The sequence below is a fragment of the Brachyistius frenatus genome, unplaced genomic scaffold (assembly GCF_029030835.1).
Source record: "Brachyistius frenatus isolate BFR_SWC_R1_liver_20210118 unplaced genomic scaffold, ASM2903083v1 Contig_11, whole genome shotgun sequence".
NCBI classification, from domain to species: domain Eukaryota; kingdom Metazoa; phylum Chordata; class Actinopteri; family Embiotocidae; genus Brachyistius; species Brachyistius frenatus.
In genome coordinates, this window is record NW_027210610.1 from 4,403,582 (window position 1) to 4,424,336 (window position 20,755).

Consider the following 20,755-nt stretch of genomic DNA (forward strand, 5'->3'; position numbering starts at 1 on the left):
ATCCAAAGTACCAAACCGGGTGAGTTGGACTGAATGAGAAGCGTTGAAGCTACTTAGTTAGCAGGCTTTTATCCTTTCAGGCACACTGTTTTTAACGAGTGGCTTTCATTTTTTTTTAACTTCAGCAGGCGAGTATGGTCCACTGATTGAGAACCCTTTGGACTACTTGAACACATGAGCGGAGTTGAGAACCGAGTTGCGCTTGTATATTCCCTGTTTCAATGTGCCAACGTCTCTGTGCACAATAAAGAAATGGATTGCCCAGTTTCAATCCAGAACTAAATCCCATCTGACATCTGAAGGGTGAGGTGGTATGCAGATTTGAAGTCGTGCATCATCTGCAACATCGGAGGAGGGGAATCCTGCGTCCAGATTTTAACCTGTGTGGTTTTAACCTTTGCACCACTCGGTGCTCGGGCCCTAATAACGGCAACCAAGTCAAGAGGGTTCCACAAAGCTATGCTGCTTGGACCCATAATAACAAAGGAATTAAATTTGTATAGCAGAAAGATAAACTTTTCCCTCTTCATCAAAGATCTTCCGATTCCCTTAGACTTTGAAAGGGCCCTTTTATAGTCAAGAACAGGAGTTAGATTTGGTACCAGATTGTTTGTTCTCTAGTTGCTTTAACAGGCTGAAAGAGGACATTGCTGATACTTTCTTCATATCTTTCTTTCATTTACTACAATTGTGTAGGACGGACTGTTATCCTCTATCTTTTTTTTTCCTGGAACCTCTGGTCTGCAGTCATCATAAAATCAGGCTCATTGTCCTGTTATCGGTCCCTCTTCTTTGTCTTTGTATGTCACTGTCCGATACACATGCAAATACATGTACACACGTTATTTTCTTACACATCCAACCATAAAATGCTAAGCAGTTGATGTCTGTATGTGCCTCAGTGCCTCTGTAGTTGTTCACAGTAGGAAGGTTTGCATCATATTATGTTGCAGCGCACCCTGCTGGTCATATTCAAACGACGTCGTACCTCTTGGTTTTAGTGTTCTTTGTCAGCGTTGTTGTAGTAATCAGTGGTTTTTGAATGGTCAAAACCGCAGAGGACTCAATAATAAGAACGTTACCCTGCAGTTATTTGCCTATTAGCAGCTTTTTTTTTTCAGGAAAAATACAATAAAAGATCATGAATGACATGACATGCGAGAATGTAAATTACGTTTTAGCCTTTTTCTTCGGTCTTTATTTGAGGTTTGTTTGTGAAACAGGCTTTCTGATTTTTTTTTATAACCACATGTCTCGAAACAATATCATGTCTGGATAAGATTCAGCTTGATTGCATTTATGCCTGACATCACGTATCTGCTGTACTGAAATTGGATTGTATGGGCATGTACGTTACAGAATGTGTGATTGTACGTGTGAACGAGAATGATTAATGATCTTGTCCTCCAATCAGATTTTAGGGTTACACTAATATTAAGTGTCACGTCACCATTGGTTTTGGGAATTGCTTGTTGAAATACCCAGAGACTAATACACCCTGGCGTATGTGCGCACGCACGCACACACACACACACACACACACACACACACACACACACACACACACACACACACACACACACACACACACACACACACACACACACACACACACACACACTCTTCTGAACTCTTCTCTTGGTTTACTCAATTCTCCACAACACTGAACCCAGACAATAACTGACATTCAGATGACGTATGTATTTAAAAATACAATTTTATCTTTATTTATTTTTCCTTAATTTGTGAATGTGTGTGTTTTGCAGTTTGTCAGTTTATTTAAAAAGAAAATCCAAATTCACGTTTATTATTGCTGCTGTCCTGCCAGTCACTGGGGTGCTTTCATTTTCACCACTCTGTCTTCTTTTGGTAGCAGGTTAGTTGGGTAACACCAAGCCCATCTGTAAAAAATACACCCATCAATATGAATTACTGGTGACTAGCATCTATCAAAGCCAACAATCATCTCCAGTGAAGCCAAACTCTGCCCCAAACTGAAATTGGTCAGTCGTCCTTAGCAGCTGTCAGCAGGGGGTGGAGGACCTTTGAATACACACAATCATAGGTGGAGATATTTCTATGTTGAGTACCTTTTCTGGTCTTATGACGGGACACATCCAGTTGTACAAGTAGTAATGAACGGTCTTCTCACTGATGCTGAACTTGAGCTTGTCCAGGAAACTTGCGTTATCCATCAAGTCGAGAGCAGAGAACACGTCAAAACCTTTCTGTTAGTGAGGAGAGAGAACATTTGTGTTGACGTCATAGACACAAAATCCCATTTACACGTTTATGTTCATAATTCTATTCAAGGTTTCTGTTATGTCGTTTAGTAAACTGCATCATGTATTTAATTTGAAATGAATACAAGATTAATCTCAGGTTTTCAGGTCATTTTATGTAACTATTGTACATTTTTGTGGATTAAATTACATATTACTAAAATGCAGTCGATAACTAGCTTGTCTGACACTTAACTTATCTCAGCACCTTTATACATGATGAAAAGACGTATTTACTATGTCTGTTCTGTCAAACTTCTTATATTTTCATTCTGGCACACTCACAGATTTAGCCAGCACCAGTGTGTCCTCCATGAGGTCGACCAGCTCTGTGGCAGTGGAGGCGACGTAATAGAGATGAGCTGCTTTAAGGCCAGTGTGGAGCGGATGATTCAGCACGGTGGAGGAGATGCTGTAGAAGCTCACCACATCTGTCAGTGTACCATCATCACCCTGTGTGTGATGAGAGGAGGTAAATCAATTTTTAACCACTGCCGCATCGTATAGGTTTACATTTTTTAAAAATTTAAAAAAAAAAAAAATCTTTTTCTGAAGGATATCAAAGTCAAGGTACAGTAAGGTCAGACCTCCACCACATAGGTGTCAATCACATTCTCCCGTGGCAACAACCAATGCTCTACTTCCTGCAGAGACATGAGTGGGCTGAGGTGAAACTTGGAGAGGTTTGCCTGCAGCAAAGAGTGTATCCCCAGAGCATCTTCTTTGGTCATAGGGCGCAGACCTCGAGTCTTTGTCACCTTGGGGAAAGAAATAAGGAAAAACATAGCAGGACAGAAAGTGCTACAAATTCCTGATGCAGAAATCGATATCTTTAAACACTGTAGATGTCTTCTTTTTTTTTTACGGTGCAACATCTTTGTAAGAAAGTTGAAATGTCTGTGAAATAAGGTAACATTGCAGAGGCAGATTTAGCTTTCGTCTCTAGATGGCAGCATGGACTAACCTCAGGCAACCGGTTGAGTTTGAGAGCCCTCTGCAGGTTCATGTCCTGTCTCAGACCAGGGTGGTTGACCGCCATCAGCTTACGGGGATTCAGAGGGCGATGCCAGAGTCTAAAAGGATTAGTTTGTTTATTAGGCAGGGGCAGTGAAGGCAGACATAAAGAAAATACCAAAGATGTGAGAAACAGGGTAGTTAACTGAGGCTTATTTACAGACCTCACTGTAATGTAAGAGTATAAAAAAAGTCTTATGTACGGTATTTAAAGGAATAGAGAGTAACATTCATAGCCAGTTTCTAAGAAAGTTGTAAAATGTAAATAAAAACTGAATGTGATGATTTGCAAATCATGTAAACCCATATTTAATTGAAAATAGAACAACTACAACATGTGAAATGCTGAAACTGAGAAATGTTATTGTTTTCTGAAAAAGATATGCTTGAATTTGATGCCAGCAACACGCTTTAATGCCAAAAACATGTTTAAAAAAAAAAAAGTTGGGAATGGGGCAACAAAAGACTGGAAAATTTGTGTAATGCTAAAAAAAAAAAATCCTAGAGAGGCACAGTCTCTCGTCAGTCAAGATGAGGAGGTGTTCACCACTCTGTGAAAGACTGTGTGGGAAAATAGTGCAACAATCTAAGATTAATGTTCCTCAATGTAAAATTGCATAGAATTAGGGGATTTCATTATCGATGCTACACTAATAAATCCGTAAAAGATTCAGAGATACCGGAGAAATCTATGCATGCAAGGGACAAGGCCGTAAATCAATATTGGATGGCCGTAATCTTCAGGCCCTCAGGTGACCCTGTATTAAAAACAGACACAATTCTGTAGCAGAAATCAATGCATGGGCTCAGCAACACTTCTGAAAAACATTTGTCTATGAACATAACTTGTTGCTGTATCCACCAATGCAGGTTAATATCACACAAAGAAGAAGCCATATATAAACATGAAGATTTCTCAGTTTCAATATTTGATATGATGTATTTGTTCTATTTTCTAATAAATACGAGCGCATTCTGTTTTTATTTACATTTTACAAAGTGTCCCAACTTTTTGGGAAATGGGGTTGTATTCACTTTTGCGTTATGCAAAAACTGAGAACTGTGGCTTGTTTTGCCTTAAATTTAATGTGACACTATACGTAGCAGCTACTACCTGCAGGAGCTGAGTGGATTGGGCAATACTATGCCAGCTGTGTAGACAGCCTGGCAGAGGCCCTGCTGGTTGACCCGTCTTGTCAGCTCTCGAATCAGAACTGGAGTCATCCGCTTGAGGCGCAGCTTCTTATGAACACACAGGAAGTTGACCTGCACCGCCCGCTTCTCCCTGCACAAGCCATTTTGAGCCTTGAGACATTCGCTAGAAAATTGCAACGGTTTTGTGCTCTGAATACTAATGTCACTCAAACAAACACAGCCCTTTGCATGTATTTATGAGGTACTCACATCTCATATATGCGAACATCCGCAGGAACTGCAGCAATGAAGCCGACTAACTTCCTATTGGTGTCCACTCTCACACTGCAGTGCCACTGGGCCAGCCAGTTAGGAGGTTGTAAAGCCCTGAAGAGCAAATAGATTACATTATCTGCAGTATGACTATAGGACAGTTCAATACTGTTGATTTATTCACATTTGCAAAAAAAGAACTGACATGACTAAACTGAATGAATCCAGCAGTTTGCCTAATCTCTGGGCCAAAGGCCTGTGCCAGTTCCTGGAAAGCTCATGTTAATTATTTATTTCAAAGTAAAGGTTTTTATATTTTGAAGTGGCATCCCTGAGGGTGCTGCTACTATTTGTGGATATCACTGAGAATAAATGTAGCAGTAAAGAGATACGATTTGTTGGAGAAGGTTGGAAAGTTGAATGGGGAAAATGATGCTGTCCTTTTAAGACACTTAGTGCTTTAGTTCAGTGTAATGCACAGGCTAAAAGCAATGCACTGCGATTACACTGAGCAGCTTCCAGCCCTAAATCTGTGAAACGGTATCAACTTGAACCAGGAGGGGGTTACAGCACAGCGTCTGCTACTCTGCTAGATGAATGCAAGATTAAAAAAAGATATTAATACTGAAAATCTAAAAATCAATAAATTCAAATTTGGGCATAAATGCATCTGCTTGGAGCTCACCATTGCAGATAATCCAGAGAAAAGTCAAATTTGAGCGTGTTGTCATCGTCTTCCATGTAGTTCTCATTTAGTAGATTGCGTAGTTCTCTCAACTGAAATAAAAGAAGCAGTAAATTAGAATCATGGACTTCAAATACCATGTATATTTCCTGAGCGTTACTCTAAGAAAGGTGTTCCTCCCTTATGAAACAATAGAATTTAACTGAGGCGAGTGATGATTTTCCTTTTAAACACATAGAGTAAGTAAGTGTTGCTTACCACTGGAGGGCTGCTCAGGTCCAGAGTGTCCCAGGAGAAACCCCGAGGTAGTGAAAAGGGCTCCTTTCGCACACTGCCTTCACCCTCTGCTATTGGTCCATGAGTTGATATACAGTCACCTGAGGACACAATAGAGACAACGTTTCCTGTACAGGTTAAAAGAGGTACACATTACATGATTCTAAATATTTAAATGATAGTGAATGATGCATTCATCTCACCAAATGACTTTTTTAAACGCTATATTTTGATAATGACAACACTGACTAAGCGTTTCAGTTCTTCTTCTCATTTTGTGTAAAAGCATAACTTTAAAGTGAACTGAACATTAAACCCTAAACAAGTGTGAAGACAATTATGTCTATTTTTTAAATGCCTAAAAATGTTTATACAGTATCTTACAGATGTTGTCAACAGTGGAATTAAGTGTAACTCTGTGTTGGTTAGAGTATTTAAAATATTGCTGAAACTACTTCTTTACCCAGTCTGGGGACTGGCTGTGTGTCCCAGAAGCGGTAGGTGTGGTTCTTGGCTTGCTGCAGGGTCTTGGGCAGACTGGAGCCCAAGGAGAAGAGGTGAAGGGATCTCTGGATCTCCAGCTGCTTCTTCTCTGGCAGAGAGTCCAGCTAGGACAGAACAGGACAGGTTACCGTGCTAATCCCCCCCTTGGAAACCTGATGTTTGACGGTCCTACGGCAGCATAGTAAATTTAGCTTGAGTACGAAAGCCTACAATGTAAACCATATCATTTCAATGGGCAAACCTCCCGTTTTGTTTGTGGTCCACAAACAAAATGTCTAAGCAATATATCTAAAATATAAAAGTTTGAAATCACACATTTCCAAAACTGCACAATATCACTGCACTCACACTCACACAAAGATACAAACCATGGCAAAAGGGTCTCTGGGTCCCTCTGGTCTCCAGGCATATTCCTTCTTTTGCTTCTTTTTGCTCTTTTTAAGACTGCTGCTGTCATCGTCTGTCAGCTTCTTATCACTAAAAGACATTTTTGTGCACTGACGTTCCTCTACACAATACTGTAAATGCAGTTATTCTGTCAGTTTCACAGCTGCTGTGAACTTACAACAACTTTGAAACAGTTATTGTGAATAAGTAGACTCCTTCAAGCCAAGGGTGAACTGGGGTGTTTTCGGACACATCTGCGGTTTTTTTCAGCTCTTATCACGCTGAGCAGTGAGGGGAGGGGAGTGACCGCCTCAACTACCCAACCCAGCTCCCACCCAGCCAGTAGATAACGAAGAACAATACTAACAATTCAATGTAACTTCTCACGGTCTTCATGTGTCAAGACAGCCGCTGAACTGAGCATTCTGGAAGATTAAAGCTTATAGCGGCTTGATCCAGGTATCGGATTTAATTGGTTGAGGTTGTCTCATTACAGAGTTCCTGAACAGTCCTCAATTTAAAACTCTGCACTTTCCCCCAAAACTTTATCTCTCCTTGATGATCATTGTGTTTAGTGCAATGCAAGTCAGCGCTGCCACAGCAATTAGACCACATAATCTTATTTCCTAACTGTTGAGAATGGCAATGGATGGTAACTTTTAAATTTAATGTTATGTTTATGATTATGCACATTGTGATGACTGAGAAAAACAAAAATATAAAGTAAAATACATGCGATAGGTCACTTTTTTAAAATACATTTTCACTGAAAACGTCTCAACAAACTGCTTTACATTATCTGAAACAAAATACAGCAGAGCAACATGGCTTTAAAAGTGTTCCAATTTACACAATATAAAAAAATATATTTATAAAAATGTACTCTGAATTGATCTCTCTCTAAAAATATCATTTAGCCTAAGCAGCCATTAATAAACACCACAACCTTGTAAGATAAGAAGATTTCTATAAAATTATGAAATCAGGAGAGCATATAAGCTCATGGTTATGGGAAGCTGCTTTGAACTTAATAGTAAGAGTTCTTTATCAAAATAAAGGTTTTACCAAAAATAAAAGCAGGCCTAATTGGTAAGGGGTAGTTCAGACAGAATAAAACACAAATACCAACATTTCAAGACTTTCAAAGATGTGTGAATAAGCTTTCCTACAATCAGCCACGCACCCTGTGGATCTAAGCCCAGAGATCAAGCACAGTGTTGGGCGTTGACCTCAGAGTCACTCCGGGAAGAAGGAGGGTTGTGTTTTTGTTGTTGTTGTTGTTGTTGAAGAGTAGGGTCAAACTGTTTTTAAGAGCGCAGGGGAAGGTCGTCTTTGAATCTTGATCAATGTTTTGTTATTATATTTAATATTTGTAGGTATTTGTGTGTAACAGTGCTCAAATCTGTCAGCAGCTGCAGCTAAATAAACGTTGAAATAACATTTGTTATGTCTGCGATACGTATATTAATATATACTGAAAAGAGTTGAAGCCATTGGGAGGGTTCAGAAAATAATAGTAATGTTGGGAGGGCCATGCTTCTTTTATTAAATAAAATAAATGAAACACCACAGTGCAAATTCCCTTAAGGGGAACAATGGTGCGTTAACAACTGTAAAGCTCCCACACATTTACCATCAAAGTCTGACGCTTTTCATGATTGTTTGTGCACTCCTGGTGTCAGTGCTTTCGTTTAGTAACGTCACACCAGGCAGTCAGTAACACAAGTCATACACAATTCAGTTAGATGGACCAACAATCCAACAGTTCACACTTAGCAGGTCCTGATCATTCATGCTATTTTTGCTCTTGTGTTGTGCACGATGAACGCTCCCGTCTGTATACCCCAAGGGAGGTTGAATGCAGTCCCTGTGGAGTCTGTTGCGTGCTGCTTGGATTCATTTGCGGCGCGTCCTCATGAGTACTGAGCTCAGTTCATCTGTATAACCATCCACGCTATAAATGGTCCACTCTGCTTTGATCTGAGAGTTTTTAACTGAAGTATACATGTAAAATAGATGCAGCCTGCATCTTTTTTTTCTTTTTTTTTTAAGTACAGCCTGGAGCTATTTTTGTCCATACTTCATGCTTTTACTGCTTTATTATCCTGCCACTCAAAGCTAAATGACAGTAGCAGAAGGATGCTACTAACACCTGTCATCATTCAGGCTGAGGTAGAGGAGTCCTTGCAAAGCTCAGAACTCCGGATTTGACAACAAAGAGGCGGAGGGCAGAGGAGCGTGCTCCTCTTGAGGTTCAGGAGGTTCAACATAATGCAATACTCCACCAATTAGTGGGGGCCACTGCACTTTTCTTGCCACTTTTTTTGTTAGAGAGGAAGCACCAAGTCTTGGTGTGCAGACAGGATGACTGAACTGGTGACACAGCCGGCTCAGCTGTGCACTCTGAAGACAACTGAACAACACATCTCTGGTGAGCTCACACCTTTTAATGCATTTTATGTCAATGCTTATCTCTATATCTGGAGTCTATTAGTTCATTTGGTTTTGGTCCGTTTGTGTCCCATTGCTGTTTCAAATCTGAAAAAGTTTGTTTCCCCCCAAAATCGTTAAAATGTAATCTCATTCTGACCGATTACTGAAGGAGTCTGAAGGGGTTCATCATCCTGTGAAAAAGAGGTGGGATTTGAGTCTACCTCTGGTAATTACTGTCTTAATCCACAAACTGTCATCAAACCTACTCCCAAATTACATCAGAGAAACTGATAATGTCTGATTCCAGGGTTTGGAGATTTAAAAACAAACATGGAGGCATTTTGTCCATTGTTTGCACTTAACTTGCATGTGCTACGATTTTGACCAAAAAACAAAAGGAGAAGAAAACTTTGGATGAAGCCTTGGCTGAGAAGACAGAATCAGCATGGCTGTTATATTCTGCAACGTGAGCTGGAGTTGAGGTAGAAATAACATTTTATTACTTGTTTTCAGTACAACAACGTATGCATGCATAATATTTTTTCAAAAGTACCTGAGGTTTCTATTAATTAAGATATGTATCTTAATGCCTAACATAAAATAAAATAAAATAAGACAAAAAAAATAAAAAATAAAAAAAATGATTGACATATGTTCAGATCTAAACCTCTAGATGGTGCAAAAACACCTACACCTCTTCAGTCAATTAGCAACCAACTGCAGTGTCCTGCTGCTCAGGGGACCTGAGGATAACCAGGCCAAGGTGTTTGCTGTTTGCTGTGTGTGTGTGTGTGTGTGTGTGTGTGTGTGTGTGTGTGTGTGTGTGTGTGTGTGTGTGTGTGTGTGTGTGTGTGTGTGTGTGTGTGTGTGTGTGCGTGTATGTACTGCAGGTACTAACAATATTGCACACAGACACAAACAAGTACATGTACGCACACATGCTTGCGCACTCATGCCTACACACACGCACACGCACACACACACACACACACACACACACACACACACACACACACACACACACACACACACACACACACACACACACACACACACACACACACACACATACAAACACAGTCAGAACCATTACTAATCTGTAAATAGATCTGTATTGCTGTGATCTTTCTGCCGAACAAGATCCTCCTCGCTTTGCCTCGTTTTCTCTTCGTCTTCCCCATCTCCCTCGTCTGTCTCAGTGTCTGTAACTCTGTTGTTTGCGACACCGGATGAATGAGCAACAATCTCTGCATCTCTCTTTCTCTCTGCTGACTCTTATCTTTCAGTTTCTCTGACTCACTGTCTCAGATTTCTTTTTCAGCATGTTGTTCTGCCCTTGTCTCATTCTCTCTCTTACTTACGCATGTATTTATCTCAACTCAATTCGTCTTGGCAGCTGCAACTGTCAAATAAGTCATCATGATCTCCAAACATTGCAATATATTTCAAAAATGTGCACAGGACTGATTATGCCATTTAACATTGGTCTATTGTGTTGTGTTCATCGTAAATAATCACTAGACTGGGTGATGAATGCAAAGAGCTGTGGGCTGTTTCTTTGCTTTTTTTGTTTCTGTGTTTGTTGCTTTCTTCCTGGGGCCTGTTTTAAAAAAAAAACTAGATAAAGGATTAAGCCAGGATTTTCCTGATATCCTGGTTTAATTATGCCTTGGTTCGGTTTCACAAAAGCAGGAGCACATAAGTTACCATGGAGATTTATTCTGTGAAACTAGCCTGGTCCAGACCAGGCCAACAGCCAGGCTTTCAGTCAGTGTTTATTCTGATCACAAACCAGTTTCTTACAGTTATTCCCTGTCGAAGGGAAGTATTGTAATAAAATAAATAATAAAAGAAGTTTACCTTAATGAAGACTAATGTTTATATTATTACTTGAGGTTTGATCAATATTTTATTGCAGTTACTGAGATGATTAGAAACGGACAGTTGCACAGGTGTTTTTAATTAATTCATGAAGGCAATAAAGTATTAAAACTTCATTAATACTTAATGTTTCTCTCTTTACAATCACGTGTCTTTGATGACGTCATCGATGATAAAAACACATATGGGCTTTCTGATGGAAAAAAAGTGTTTCGGGACAAGTCGGACCCCTCGGCTTCTCTTCATGACTGCCTGCATGAGCGTTCCCCAGATTCAGCCCTGCAGAGCACAGAGCCCCGAACAGCCTATAGATGATCTGTACTGGGCCAAATTTTTTTTTTCAAGTGACATGTTTCTATTTATGCAGCAGGAGATGTTGAAAATGTTTGTCTCTCCGTTAGGTGTATTTGGCTTTGAAAAAAATACTCTCATCTTTATTATCTTCCCTCAGAAGTATGCGCCACATTAAGGAGGAATTCTACCAAATCGCAGGTACAATGAATTACAGATTATGTGTGTGCACACAGAAAGAAAAAGAGACAGATAGAGAGAGGTGGGTGGCGGGGGGTAATCTTCATGGTGAATAATATGAGTAACATTAACTTCCTCTGCTCACTTTTAAGCCATTAATGTGTACAACTGATAATTTGAGCCATTAACTCCTTATTTATAGTTATGACAGTTTTAGTTTAGATCTCTGGTCAGTTAATGTTTATTTTAAGGAAACAACACATTCAGTCAGTCTACTACTGTCTGCCACACCTATTGAGCTCCTTAATTAAAGCAGCGGTGTTCTTTTTCACATTTTGTCCTTTTCCTCCCCACACGCTTCTATTAAGAGCCGTTTTTCACTGGGATTTAAGCATGTGGCCCGTCTCATTTCCATTTCACATCAGTGAATCTGTGACCTACCTCGTGATCTTTTGAAGACAGCCTGGAATGTGCATTTATCCGGATTAATTACGCCTGGCTTGAACTAGCCGCACATGATCAGCCAGGTTTGGCCATCATGAAACAGATGAAGCCAGGATGAACTGATTGGGCTAGGTCGAGCCTGGCATTTCTCCGTTATCCTGGATATCTTCATTCTGCTTTTGTGAAACAGGCTCCTGTATTTATTTCCTTCATTTCACTGTAACAACATAAAGATAGTCATGTAAAAACATAAGTACATCCAATGGAAACTGTTTGCTTTTCCTTGGTGTATTTTGATGGTCAAACATTTGATCCCCAGCCAACAGACAAAGGTGGTATACTTGAACAACACCCCAAGGAAAATTAGATTTTTCAATAAGATATTTAAAAAAAAAAAAAATCAATAGATGTTATATTTTTCTTTGGAAAAGTAAGTACACCCTTAGTTTCAGAAGCTAGTATTACCAGAAATAACTTCTTGAAGGCATTTTGCACCAATTTCTGACATCGGCTTGCTGAAGTTTGAATGTTCGGTCTCTTTCCTGCCACGCCAACGTCACCTGCTTTCAGTTTCCTAATCAGCCCGAGCTGCAGTCAATCACCAAGCCAGTGTACCTACTCCCTCCAAGAAATAACGTATTGCTGGATTGTTAAGTTAAGAACCTCCATGGCAACCTGCACTTGTACCTGGTTCCTCGTGTTTTGAACTCTGCATTCCCCTTGTGTGTTTCCCTACTGCCTTGACTTTGTGTTTTTTCCCAGTTTTGTGAAGTTGTTTAGTTTGCTCCACCCTTGTGTTTTGCGTCATGGATTTGGGTCTTAATTCATGCGATTTGTGACACCAGGCCCTTCCATAACCCACCACTTCTTCTTTCTGAGCAATCTTTGGCATATTTGCCAGTGTGCTTTGGATCACTATCCTGTTGAAAGGTCCAGTCCTGATTGAACTTCAATGCTCGGACAGATGCCCTCACATTATCTTCAAGCATTCTTTAAAATGGTGCAGATAAATCAACAACTGCAACCTGCCAATTTCCCTTATTAGATAATATATCTACCCCGTGGCATAGTCAATAAGTCTCCTTTCTACCAGAGTTAAAATCCCCAAATCAACAATGTTGCTGAAAGTGATATGTGATAATAAATGTTTTTTCTGTATTAAACATGCAGGAATTATCTATGTCGTTCCCTGTCTCTTTCAGTCCTGGTGTGACCTGACAGTCAAGTGGTTAGGGTGCATGCCGCATGTTTCATCAGCCCCTTAGCTGTATATTCCAATATTGATCCTGGGCCAGTCAGATCCCAGTTGGATGCTATACCCCTCTTTTCTTTCTCAAGCAAGACGCAAGTTCTGTAAAGCAGTGGCAGCAGCACATTCAGCAACCTCAGGCGAGCTGGGGCAGATTCCAGCAAGTTCTTGCAGAATTCACACTGCATTTTATTCAGGAAATGCGCATTTTAGTTTATGTCTGTTATACAGCTTTGTTTACCCAACGTTTGCTAACATTAGTGATTTTAAGCTAATGGTCACGCCAGACCAAGTTAGACAAGAAGAGCAATAAGTGCACTGAACAGAGTAAATGGGGACTTTGTTGCCTGTAAATTACATGTTGTTTTTGTAATAGTAACAATGTTCAATTTCCACTTTTAAAATTTTACAAAAACGTCATTTGATGTAGCTTTACAGGTATTATTATTTTACACATACCACCCAATAAAACTTTTGTGTTTTGCTGTTGACTGCTTGACTACTTTCATACAAACACCGTTTTTTCAAATTCTTGTCAAAGTGGCTTTAAGCAAATTACGCAAGTTTCCCAGCTTTTTTAAACTTTCAAAAAATATCTTCACATAATACAATTCATAGTTCTGCAGATTTGTCCAATATCAACACTCATGTTTGTTAAGTGGGTTGCAGAAGCAGGAAAACAATATTGCCTTATGGCAGGAAGTGTACTTTTTATTCCACACTTCCTCCCACACATGCATCACTCATCTTGATGCACTGTCTTGCTTGTAATGGTGTTTAGCCTAAGGCTGAGCTAACTGCTTCCCCACGAGGATGATGATGAAACAAACAAAAAACAGGGCATTTTCACATAAACACACGGATTTAAATGGATAAATAACATATCCTGTGTGCTTTTTGTTGTTTTGACAACAGAAAAACTCGACCTGTGGGCTAATGATCAAATCCTGAAAAGTGGAAACTTTTCCAAAATTACCCACCTCTTGGTCATATTCTCTTGAACTGGAGCAGGGAGCACCTGTCACCTCTCTGTCAATGGAGTCAATGCATGCCTGGCTTTTGGGTCCCAATCAACATCTTTTCATCAAAAGGTCCAGGACACTGCTTTGATGTTGCCACCAACACAAAGCTCGGTTATGTTCTGATTGGTTCTCATCCTCCCTTGTAAGTCATGCAATCACAGCGCCTTGTTTGTTAATATTATTTGTCCACGTTGCCGGCCTTGATGAGTGGACTGGACAACAGTATTTGCATTCACCTTGTGCTCTGAGCTGAATACTGCTGGCTTCCTTTTTTGTTGAAGAGGCTCAGCTTTCAGTATAAAAACTGGCAGGCAGAGCTATTGGCAACTTATCATTTCTGTACACTGTTGCCCATCTTATATTTAAGGCATGTAGCTGCCATTGTGGTTAAAAGTGAATAAAAGTGACCAGCTGGTGGTTAACACTGAAAGAAAATGGTTCTTGTGGGAGTTCAAAACAATGACTTCACAGTAATGCATCTGCAACCAATGGCAACTCCTGCAAAGGAATGAGAAAAAAGATGGGATAGAGATATACAGTATGTCACCTCTCTGGGTCGGTAAAATTTTCCTTTCTTTCTAGACTAGAAAGAATCCTTTACTGCTCTTTAAATGTTTGCAGGAATTTGGAGACTCAGTAACAGACAGGGATGAACATATAGCAGTTTTTTCTCCTTGAGGTTGTGTGTTTATGTGCAGACTTCTGTCTTGTTTTTGCACCACAGCATCTGTAGAACCTATAGTGTGTTTGCAGGGTGGATTTCATTCATGCCCAACATCTGGGAGTTTAAATACTTCTTTTTTTTTGATGCACAATGTCCCTCGGACAAAAGGTATAAGTACTCCGATGCACTTTAGGTTGTACTTTAAGTAGTACTTTAAGTCTCCAGGGAATTATGTAAGTATACGTGTATTTGGCTTGTATTCAAAGCAGCAGTTTCAATATTTGTAGTCTGACATGATATACAACATAGGAAATCTCTTGTGCATCAAGTAAATCCCAGATTAAACAATTTGACATGATATAAAACATAACTAAATAAATTGGTCATGGTTGATTGCTGCTTGCTAACAAGCAAGAGGGTTGGGGCACCCTCCGTTTGGAATAAAGTTTACAAAATCTATGCAACAAGAGTTTTGCTTGCTAGCTAGCTAATAGTACAATATAATTAGCAAGGATTTATAGTATAACAATATTTTGGCTGAAGTAAAAAAAAGACCAAAGCAAGACGAACGAGCCAAAGTCATAAATACCTCAAAGTTAGCAAACTAATCTAATCTATCGCACTATGTGCTGGTACCTCACTAAATAAATCGTCTCCCACTGAGAAGAAGGTCACATGACAAACGTCCTGCCCCGGAGGTAATTAGATGAAAAGCAAAGGAAGTCCGTGCAAGGAGGCAGGAAGGGGGGCTTAGTGCCATAAATCTCAAACTTACACCCGGGACATGACAAAAGTTTTCTTTGGGAGTTTTTTTTTCCCCCCAATGAATCAGCATGTGGATTTCCCTGACCTAAACCGAGGTTTGTTTTCAAAAGCACATGTCACTGATATGTATTACACCCTGTACTGTGATATCGGGGTTGAATCCTGTGATTCTCGGCAGGTTTGAGTCATCAGCTGTCATCGCCATCTCAGAGATGTCAGGATTTGTCAAAGTCACTCAGGTTTTGATACCTGTCTATTTCTCCTGTATCCAAACACGCTTACTACGAGAACTGACTATTCACTTAATCTCTCATATATATATCCTCGACCTGGAGATAGTCAACATTGTTCCTTTTGTTTGTTCATTGATGTATATGAGAAGTGAATAACTTTTGCACTTTATTATTCTGCTTTCATGGTGACAAACTCTAGTTGACCTTTTCCCCCCAGAGGAACAACTTTCTTCCTCTTTCACTGTGAACACACTGGTCGTGTAACAATGGGGACTCATCTCCCAGTATGTTTGTGCTTTGTCTACTCAAGCAACTATGTAAACTTCATATCCTACTCGATTATATTCGGAGCAGAAAACAAATCTTCTTTTGGCTTTTGGCCACAGTGGTTCGTTCATTCCAGAATTCATCAGTCACTTCTATTATTCTAGCAGCCAAACTAATTTGGTGAACCTCCATATGCTGGTTTGGACACCTGCCACAGTGGCGAAGTACACCCAGTTTAACAACAGCAGTCAAAATGTACTCAGTGTTGGCTCCTACTTTTCCCAAACTGATTGTTTGCAATGCACCTCATGTGAAATAGAACTAGAACGAATATGAAAACAGACACAGCATCACTATGTAAACTAAAACCTGCCAACAAGACCCTGTTATCTCTTTTTGTGTGTTTTGTTCTTCTATCTTGTTGTGTCTCCTCCTCTTACCTGCATTTATAATCCTTTGTTCTTTGCAAAGAACTTTGTGACAAGCCTGTTTATGAAAAGGACTTTATAAATACACTTGTCTGACACCAATATCTCCAGAATAATTTAGTAACCCATTTAAATCAGCTAGTCACCTAACTTTGGATGCAGCACCGTTTTTTTGAGGCGTGCCAAAGCTACAAAGTTAAGCCTTGAAGGAAAAACAGCTGCTTTAAGGTCAGACAGATACCTCTAACATAAGTTGAGGAAACAGTTTGGCTCAGTTTGGGACACTATTTCATCCCCATTTCATCACAAATCATCTTGACAGAAGCTGCTACACGTCTTGCAACACACCTCTTATGCCTTATTATTACCATGTTCTCTGCTTTTTGGTTTAAAAAAGATCACCATGTCGCCACAATTTACCCTCTTCTTTCAGATGTTTACAGTAATCATATCAATGCATTACTGAAGCAAAATCTGTTATTACATCAACTTTCAAGTTAATTAAAAAAACCAAGCATGATGAAAAAAAAGTCCTCTGGAAAACCTCAAGTTCAGAAGTCGGTTTTAGGTGACGATTTGGGTTTGATTTAGTTTAGATTGAATTGTTTTCCATCCGAGTTTCACCACAAATTATAGTGACAGAGAGCAGATTAGACAGATGAGCTGGATTACTAAAAGGAGCAGTGATTAGAAGAACGGAAGGTAGAGAGAGGGGAGAATTAATAAAACAGGAGTTGTGTTATTGGGGGTGACTCATACCGGGAGCCTCACAGATCACTGATCTTGGAAAGTAATTAAAACAATTCACCCGATCGTCTTGGTTTTGTTTTTTGTGTCATGCATGGATGATCTTGTGCCCATACTGTACCTGTTTTCACACATTTTATTTTAAATTGAATAACTGGTTGTGATTTTATGTGAAAGAGATGTATAATGTTTCCAATAGAGGAAAAGATTTCCATTAGTACTGTACTAATTTTTTTCACTCCACATGTTTCACTGCTATTATGACCTGAAGTGAACTCTGTATTGTGTGTGTGTGTGTGTGTGTGTGTGTGTGTGTATACACATACTGTTTTTATCGTTCATTTGCGTGTGAACACTTACTGTAATGATGGGAAATGTTTGTCACTGAGCAGGTGTGCTTATCACAGGTGTGTGTGTGTGTGTGTGTGTGTGTGTGTGTGTGTGTGTGTGTGTGTGTGTGTGTACATTTGTGTGTGAGTGTGCCATACAGATTAGCTTCTGATCCCTTCACAAACCAGAAATCAATAGGTCCCAGTCTGTATTCAGACAGTTAGACAGACAGTTCTGCTTCAAGACATCCAAACATTACCTCTACTCCACATTCAGAGCACACAAATGACTTTCTGACATCTATGAAAGACAGAGAGAGCGAGAGAGCGGTTAGAGAGAGCAAAAGAAGAGAGGGAACAGGAGCGAACAGGTCTATTTTTGACATTGGTTAACAGACAAGCAACACGCAGACAGACGGACGGACGGAGCGTGATGGAGCAGGAGACAGCAGTTCTCCTTCCCTCATTGGATAATAGAAGCAGAGAGTGGAAGAGAAAAATGGAAGGGATAAAAAAAAAAAAAAAAGCAGGAAGAAACACAGATGCATAGTGTGGAGGAGTTTTTGACATCTACAAAGACAAAGAGAGGCCTTTCAAGCTGTAACCCCTGTTGACAGAGACAGGAAGAGACAGAGAGGTCAGAGTAAAAGACAACAGCAACACAATGAATATATTTTAGTTTGCTGTGCCACACAAATCTAAGGCACACATTAGGGGGAAAAAAAGGCATTCAGATTGTGTTGTGGCTCATCTGACAAAAGCTTTTATATTCACTGCTCTCGACAGTCAATTTGATATTATTGCTCAGTCACAGCAAATAGTTCAGTGAAATTTATCTGCAGTAATTCATTACATATAGGTAGAAAAACAGTAGTGATGCAGGCACTTCTCACAGAGGTAGCTAGTAGACCACTGTGAGTGGCGACCTAAACACTACATGATAACACGAGCCAGAGTCTCCAATTTTTTTTTTCCATTTTCCTGCTGCTGCTTCACCTGGCATTTTGTTTTCAGGATTACGCATCGTTTTATTACAGAGGAGGTTATGCTTTTGGTCCAGTTTGGGTTTTTTTGTCAACAAGATTACCGAAAAACTAGCGGCTCAATTTTGAGGAAACTTAGTGGAAGTATGTAGAATGGGCCAAGGAAGAATAAAATTTTGGTTTGAATTCGAATGACATGCTAGATCCATTAATTATTTTTTACTTTCACTGCCATTGTGAGATAGGGCATCTGACCTTCTAAAATCCTACAGTTGGCACTAAATTTGAACAGTTACAAAACATAGACCTTTCCAGAAATATGACACGTCCATATTGAAGTCCACATTCATGAGTACCAGTAATACTCTAGGATATATTTGCACTTATTGCTCTAACTTATTTCAGCAGACAAGCAATATGAAGAACTCCAACAGCCAACCGTATTGTATAGAAATGTGGACTATTGGTTTTGACAGAGGTGTACATTCTGTAAGTGCCCTTTTGGTTTGATAAAGACTCACTGAAGTGATGGAATTTTCCAAGACTGTTATGTGGTGGGTGTTTTACCAGGACCCAAATGCAGGCTCACAGACTCGGGTATCGGTTCCAAAATACAGTCTTTATTTCCGTAAGAAAAAACAAACAAACCAAAAGGTGGCACCTACAGTGTCCACTTGCTTCCAAGTCGGGAGGGCAACTCAACCGACTGATCCAGGGAGACACGGCTGGCAGGGCAGCCGGCAGACCAGCGGACAGGACCGCTGGAAGAAACAGAGTCAATAATCCTCCGAGTTGGGAGGGCAACTCCACCGACTGGTGACTCCGACAGGTAGCTCTGCAGGTGGAACTGGAGCCGGGGGAACGGGACGGACTGGGGATGGACTAATGAACCGACAACCAGAGGAGTGCAGGGGCAGGGTACATATAGTCCGGGGAGGTGATCAGGGAGATGCAGCACACCTGCAGGTGGTGATCAGGGGTGAGCGGCTGCAGCTGCTGGGACTGGTGAGGGGCGTGTCCACGGGAGGTGAGGAGAGGAGGACACAGAACAAGCAGACAGAGGACTGAGGGGACACAGGAGGAGAGGTGATCGGGGGAAAAACGGAGGAAAACAGGACTCCTGACAAAGACGGCCAGGTGGTATTTCGTACCTGCTTCACCATCTAAGAGCTGTCACCATTGGGTTTAACTCTCACTCTCGCATGTGCAGTCTGCACTTGCGCATGCGCAAGTGGGGATAAACTCAATAACGACAGCTCTTCAAGGCCGAAGTCTATACTCATAAAATCTGGGGTTACAGTGCATAACCAGCGCTACTGGTTTTTTAGCAAGCAGGCACTTGGTAAGCAAAGTTGTCTGCTCAGTTGCTAATACGACATTGCGTTAACACAATTGGTTTGAACGACTTTTACATATGCTGTATGTACCAATGTGGGAGTACATTGTGCTCCACAGCTAATAGACTAGTATCTTTCCTCATTCTCGCTGGTTAGCACTGATATAGCTTTATCGCTCACTGCTATCTAACACAGTCAGAATTTGGTTTGAAGAAAAACAAAAACTTCTTGTGCTTCAGTTGATCCTTAATGGAGCCAGACTCCAGTTTCCAAAAGAAAACTGAAGCATTTTCTATTTTATTTCTATTTAAGGTGAGGTTAACACAGGATGCACCTCTCTTCTATTACATCAATAATTGGTACATGCATGCCAGTAATGTATCACCAGGAAATGTTTCACAGTATCAATCAGAGTGTATAAATAATTTATTGACAGTGTAAGCATTACAATATGTGGAGCGTGAAAGATTACTTGAAAAGGTCAAAGGGTCATCAATATTAAAATGTTTTTTTCTGAGGGAAACATGGAATTGCTCATCCCTACCTGACCTTTAGAATATATATATAATGTGTAAAAACCTAACAGTTTTGCTTTGCAAATCAAAAAGATGCATCCTGTGGGGAGCATGGATATATACCAAGCGGCAACCGAAAGGGACGTCACCCGTTAGTTAGTAAGTTGCTGTTCGATATATTGCCTGTCGCCATCTTGCTATTTTGGAGCCAGAAGTGATCAACTGGAGAGGAGTGAGCAGTGAATATGACTCAATCTGACATTATGCCCCGCCCACCGATAGCGGAATCCTGACTGCGCCACAGCCGTGTCAAACAAATGTAAACGTCCCAAAACAACAAACTATTTGAGGCCTAATATATAATGGGGTTATTTAAAAATTAAAAATAAATAATAAAAAGGCGTGACTTCAGCAATTGACACCATTATGCCT

The 20,755-nt window shown here is 40.2% G+C and overlaps 1 protein-coding gene across 1 annotated transcript; it reads right to left on the bottom strand.

Annotated features, from left to right (window-relative positions):
* Positions 1 to 1,699: 1,699 nt before the first annotated feature.
* Positions 1,700 to 6,735, bottom strand: LOC138616726 (glycylpeptide N-tetradecanoyltransferase 1-like). The gene is made up of 11 exons (XM_069691247.1): positions 6,537 to 6,735; positions 6,128 to 6,272; positions 5,647 to 5,765; positions 5,389 to 5,480; positions 4,701 to 4,817; positions 4,411 to 4,581; positions 3,247 to 3,355; positions 2,870 to 3,040; positions 2,568 to 2,735; positions 2,091 to 2,228; positions 1,700 to 1,901 (listed from the first exon to the last, which is right to left on the bottom strand). Exons 1-11 carry the CDS (start codon positions 6,654 to 6,656, stop codon positions 1,878 to 1,880), a joined length of 1,374 nt encoding a protein of 457 aa, XP_069547348.1. The 5' UTR covers positions 6,657 to 6,735; the 3' UTR covers positions 1,700 to 1,877.
* Between the last annotated feature and the right edge of the window lie 14,020 nt (positions 6,736 to 20,755).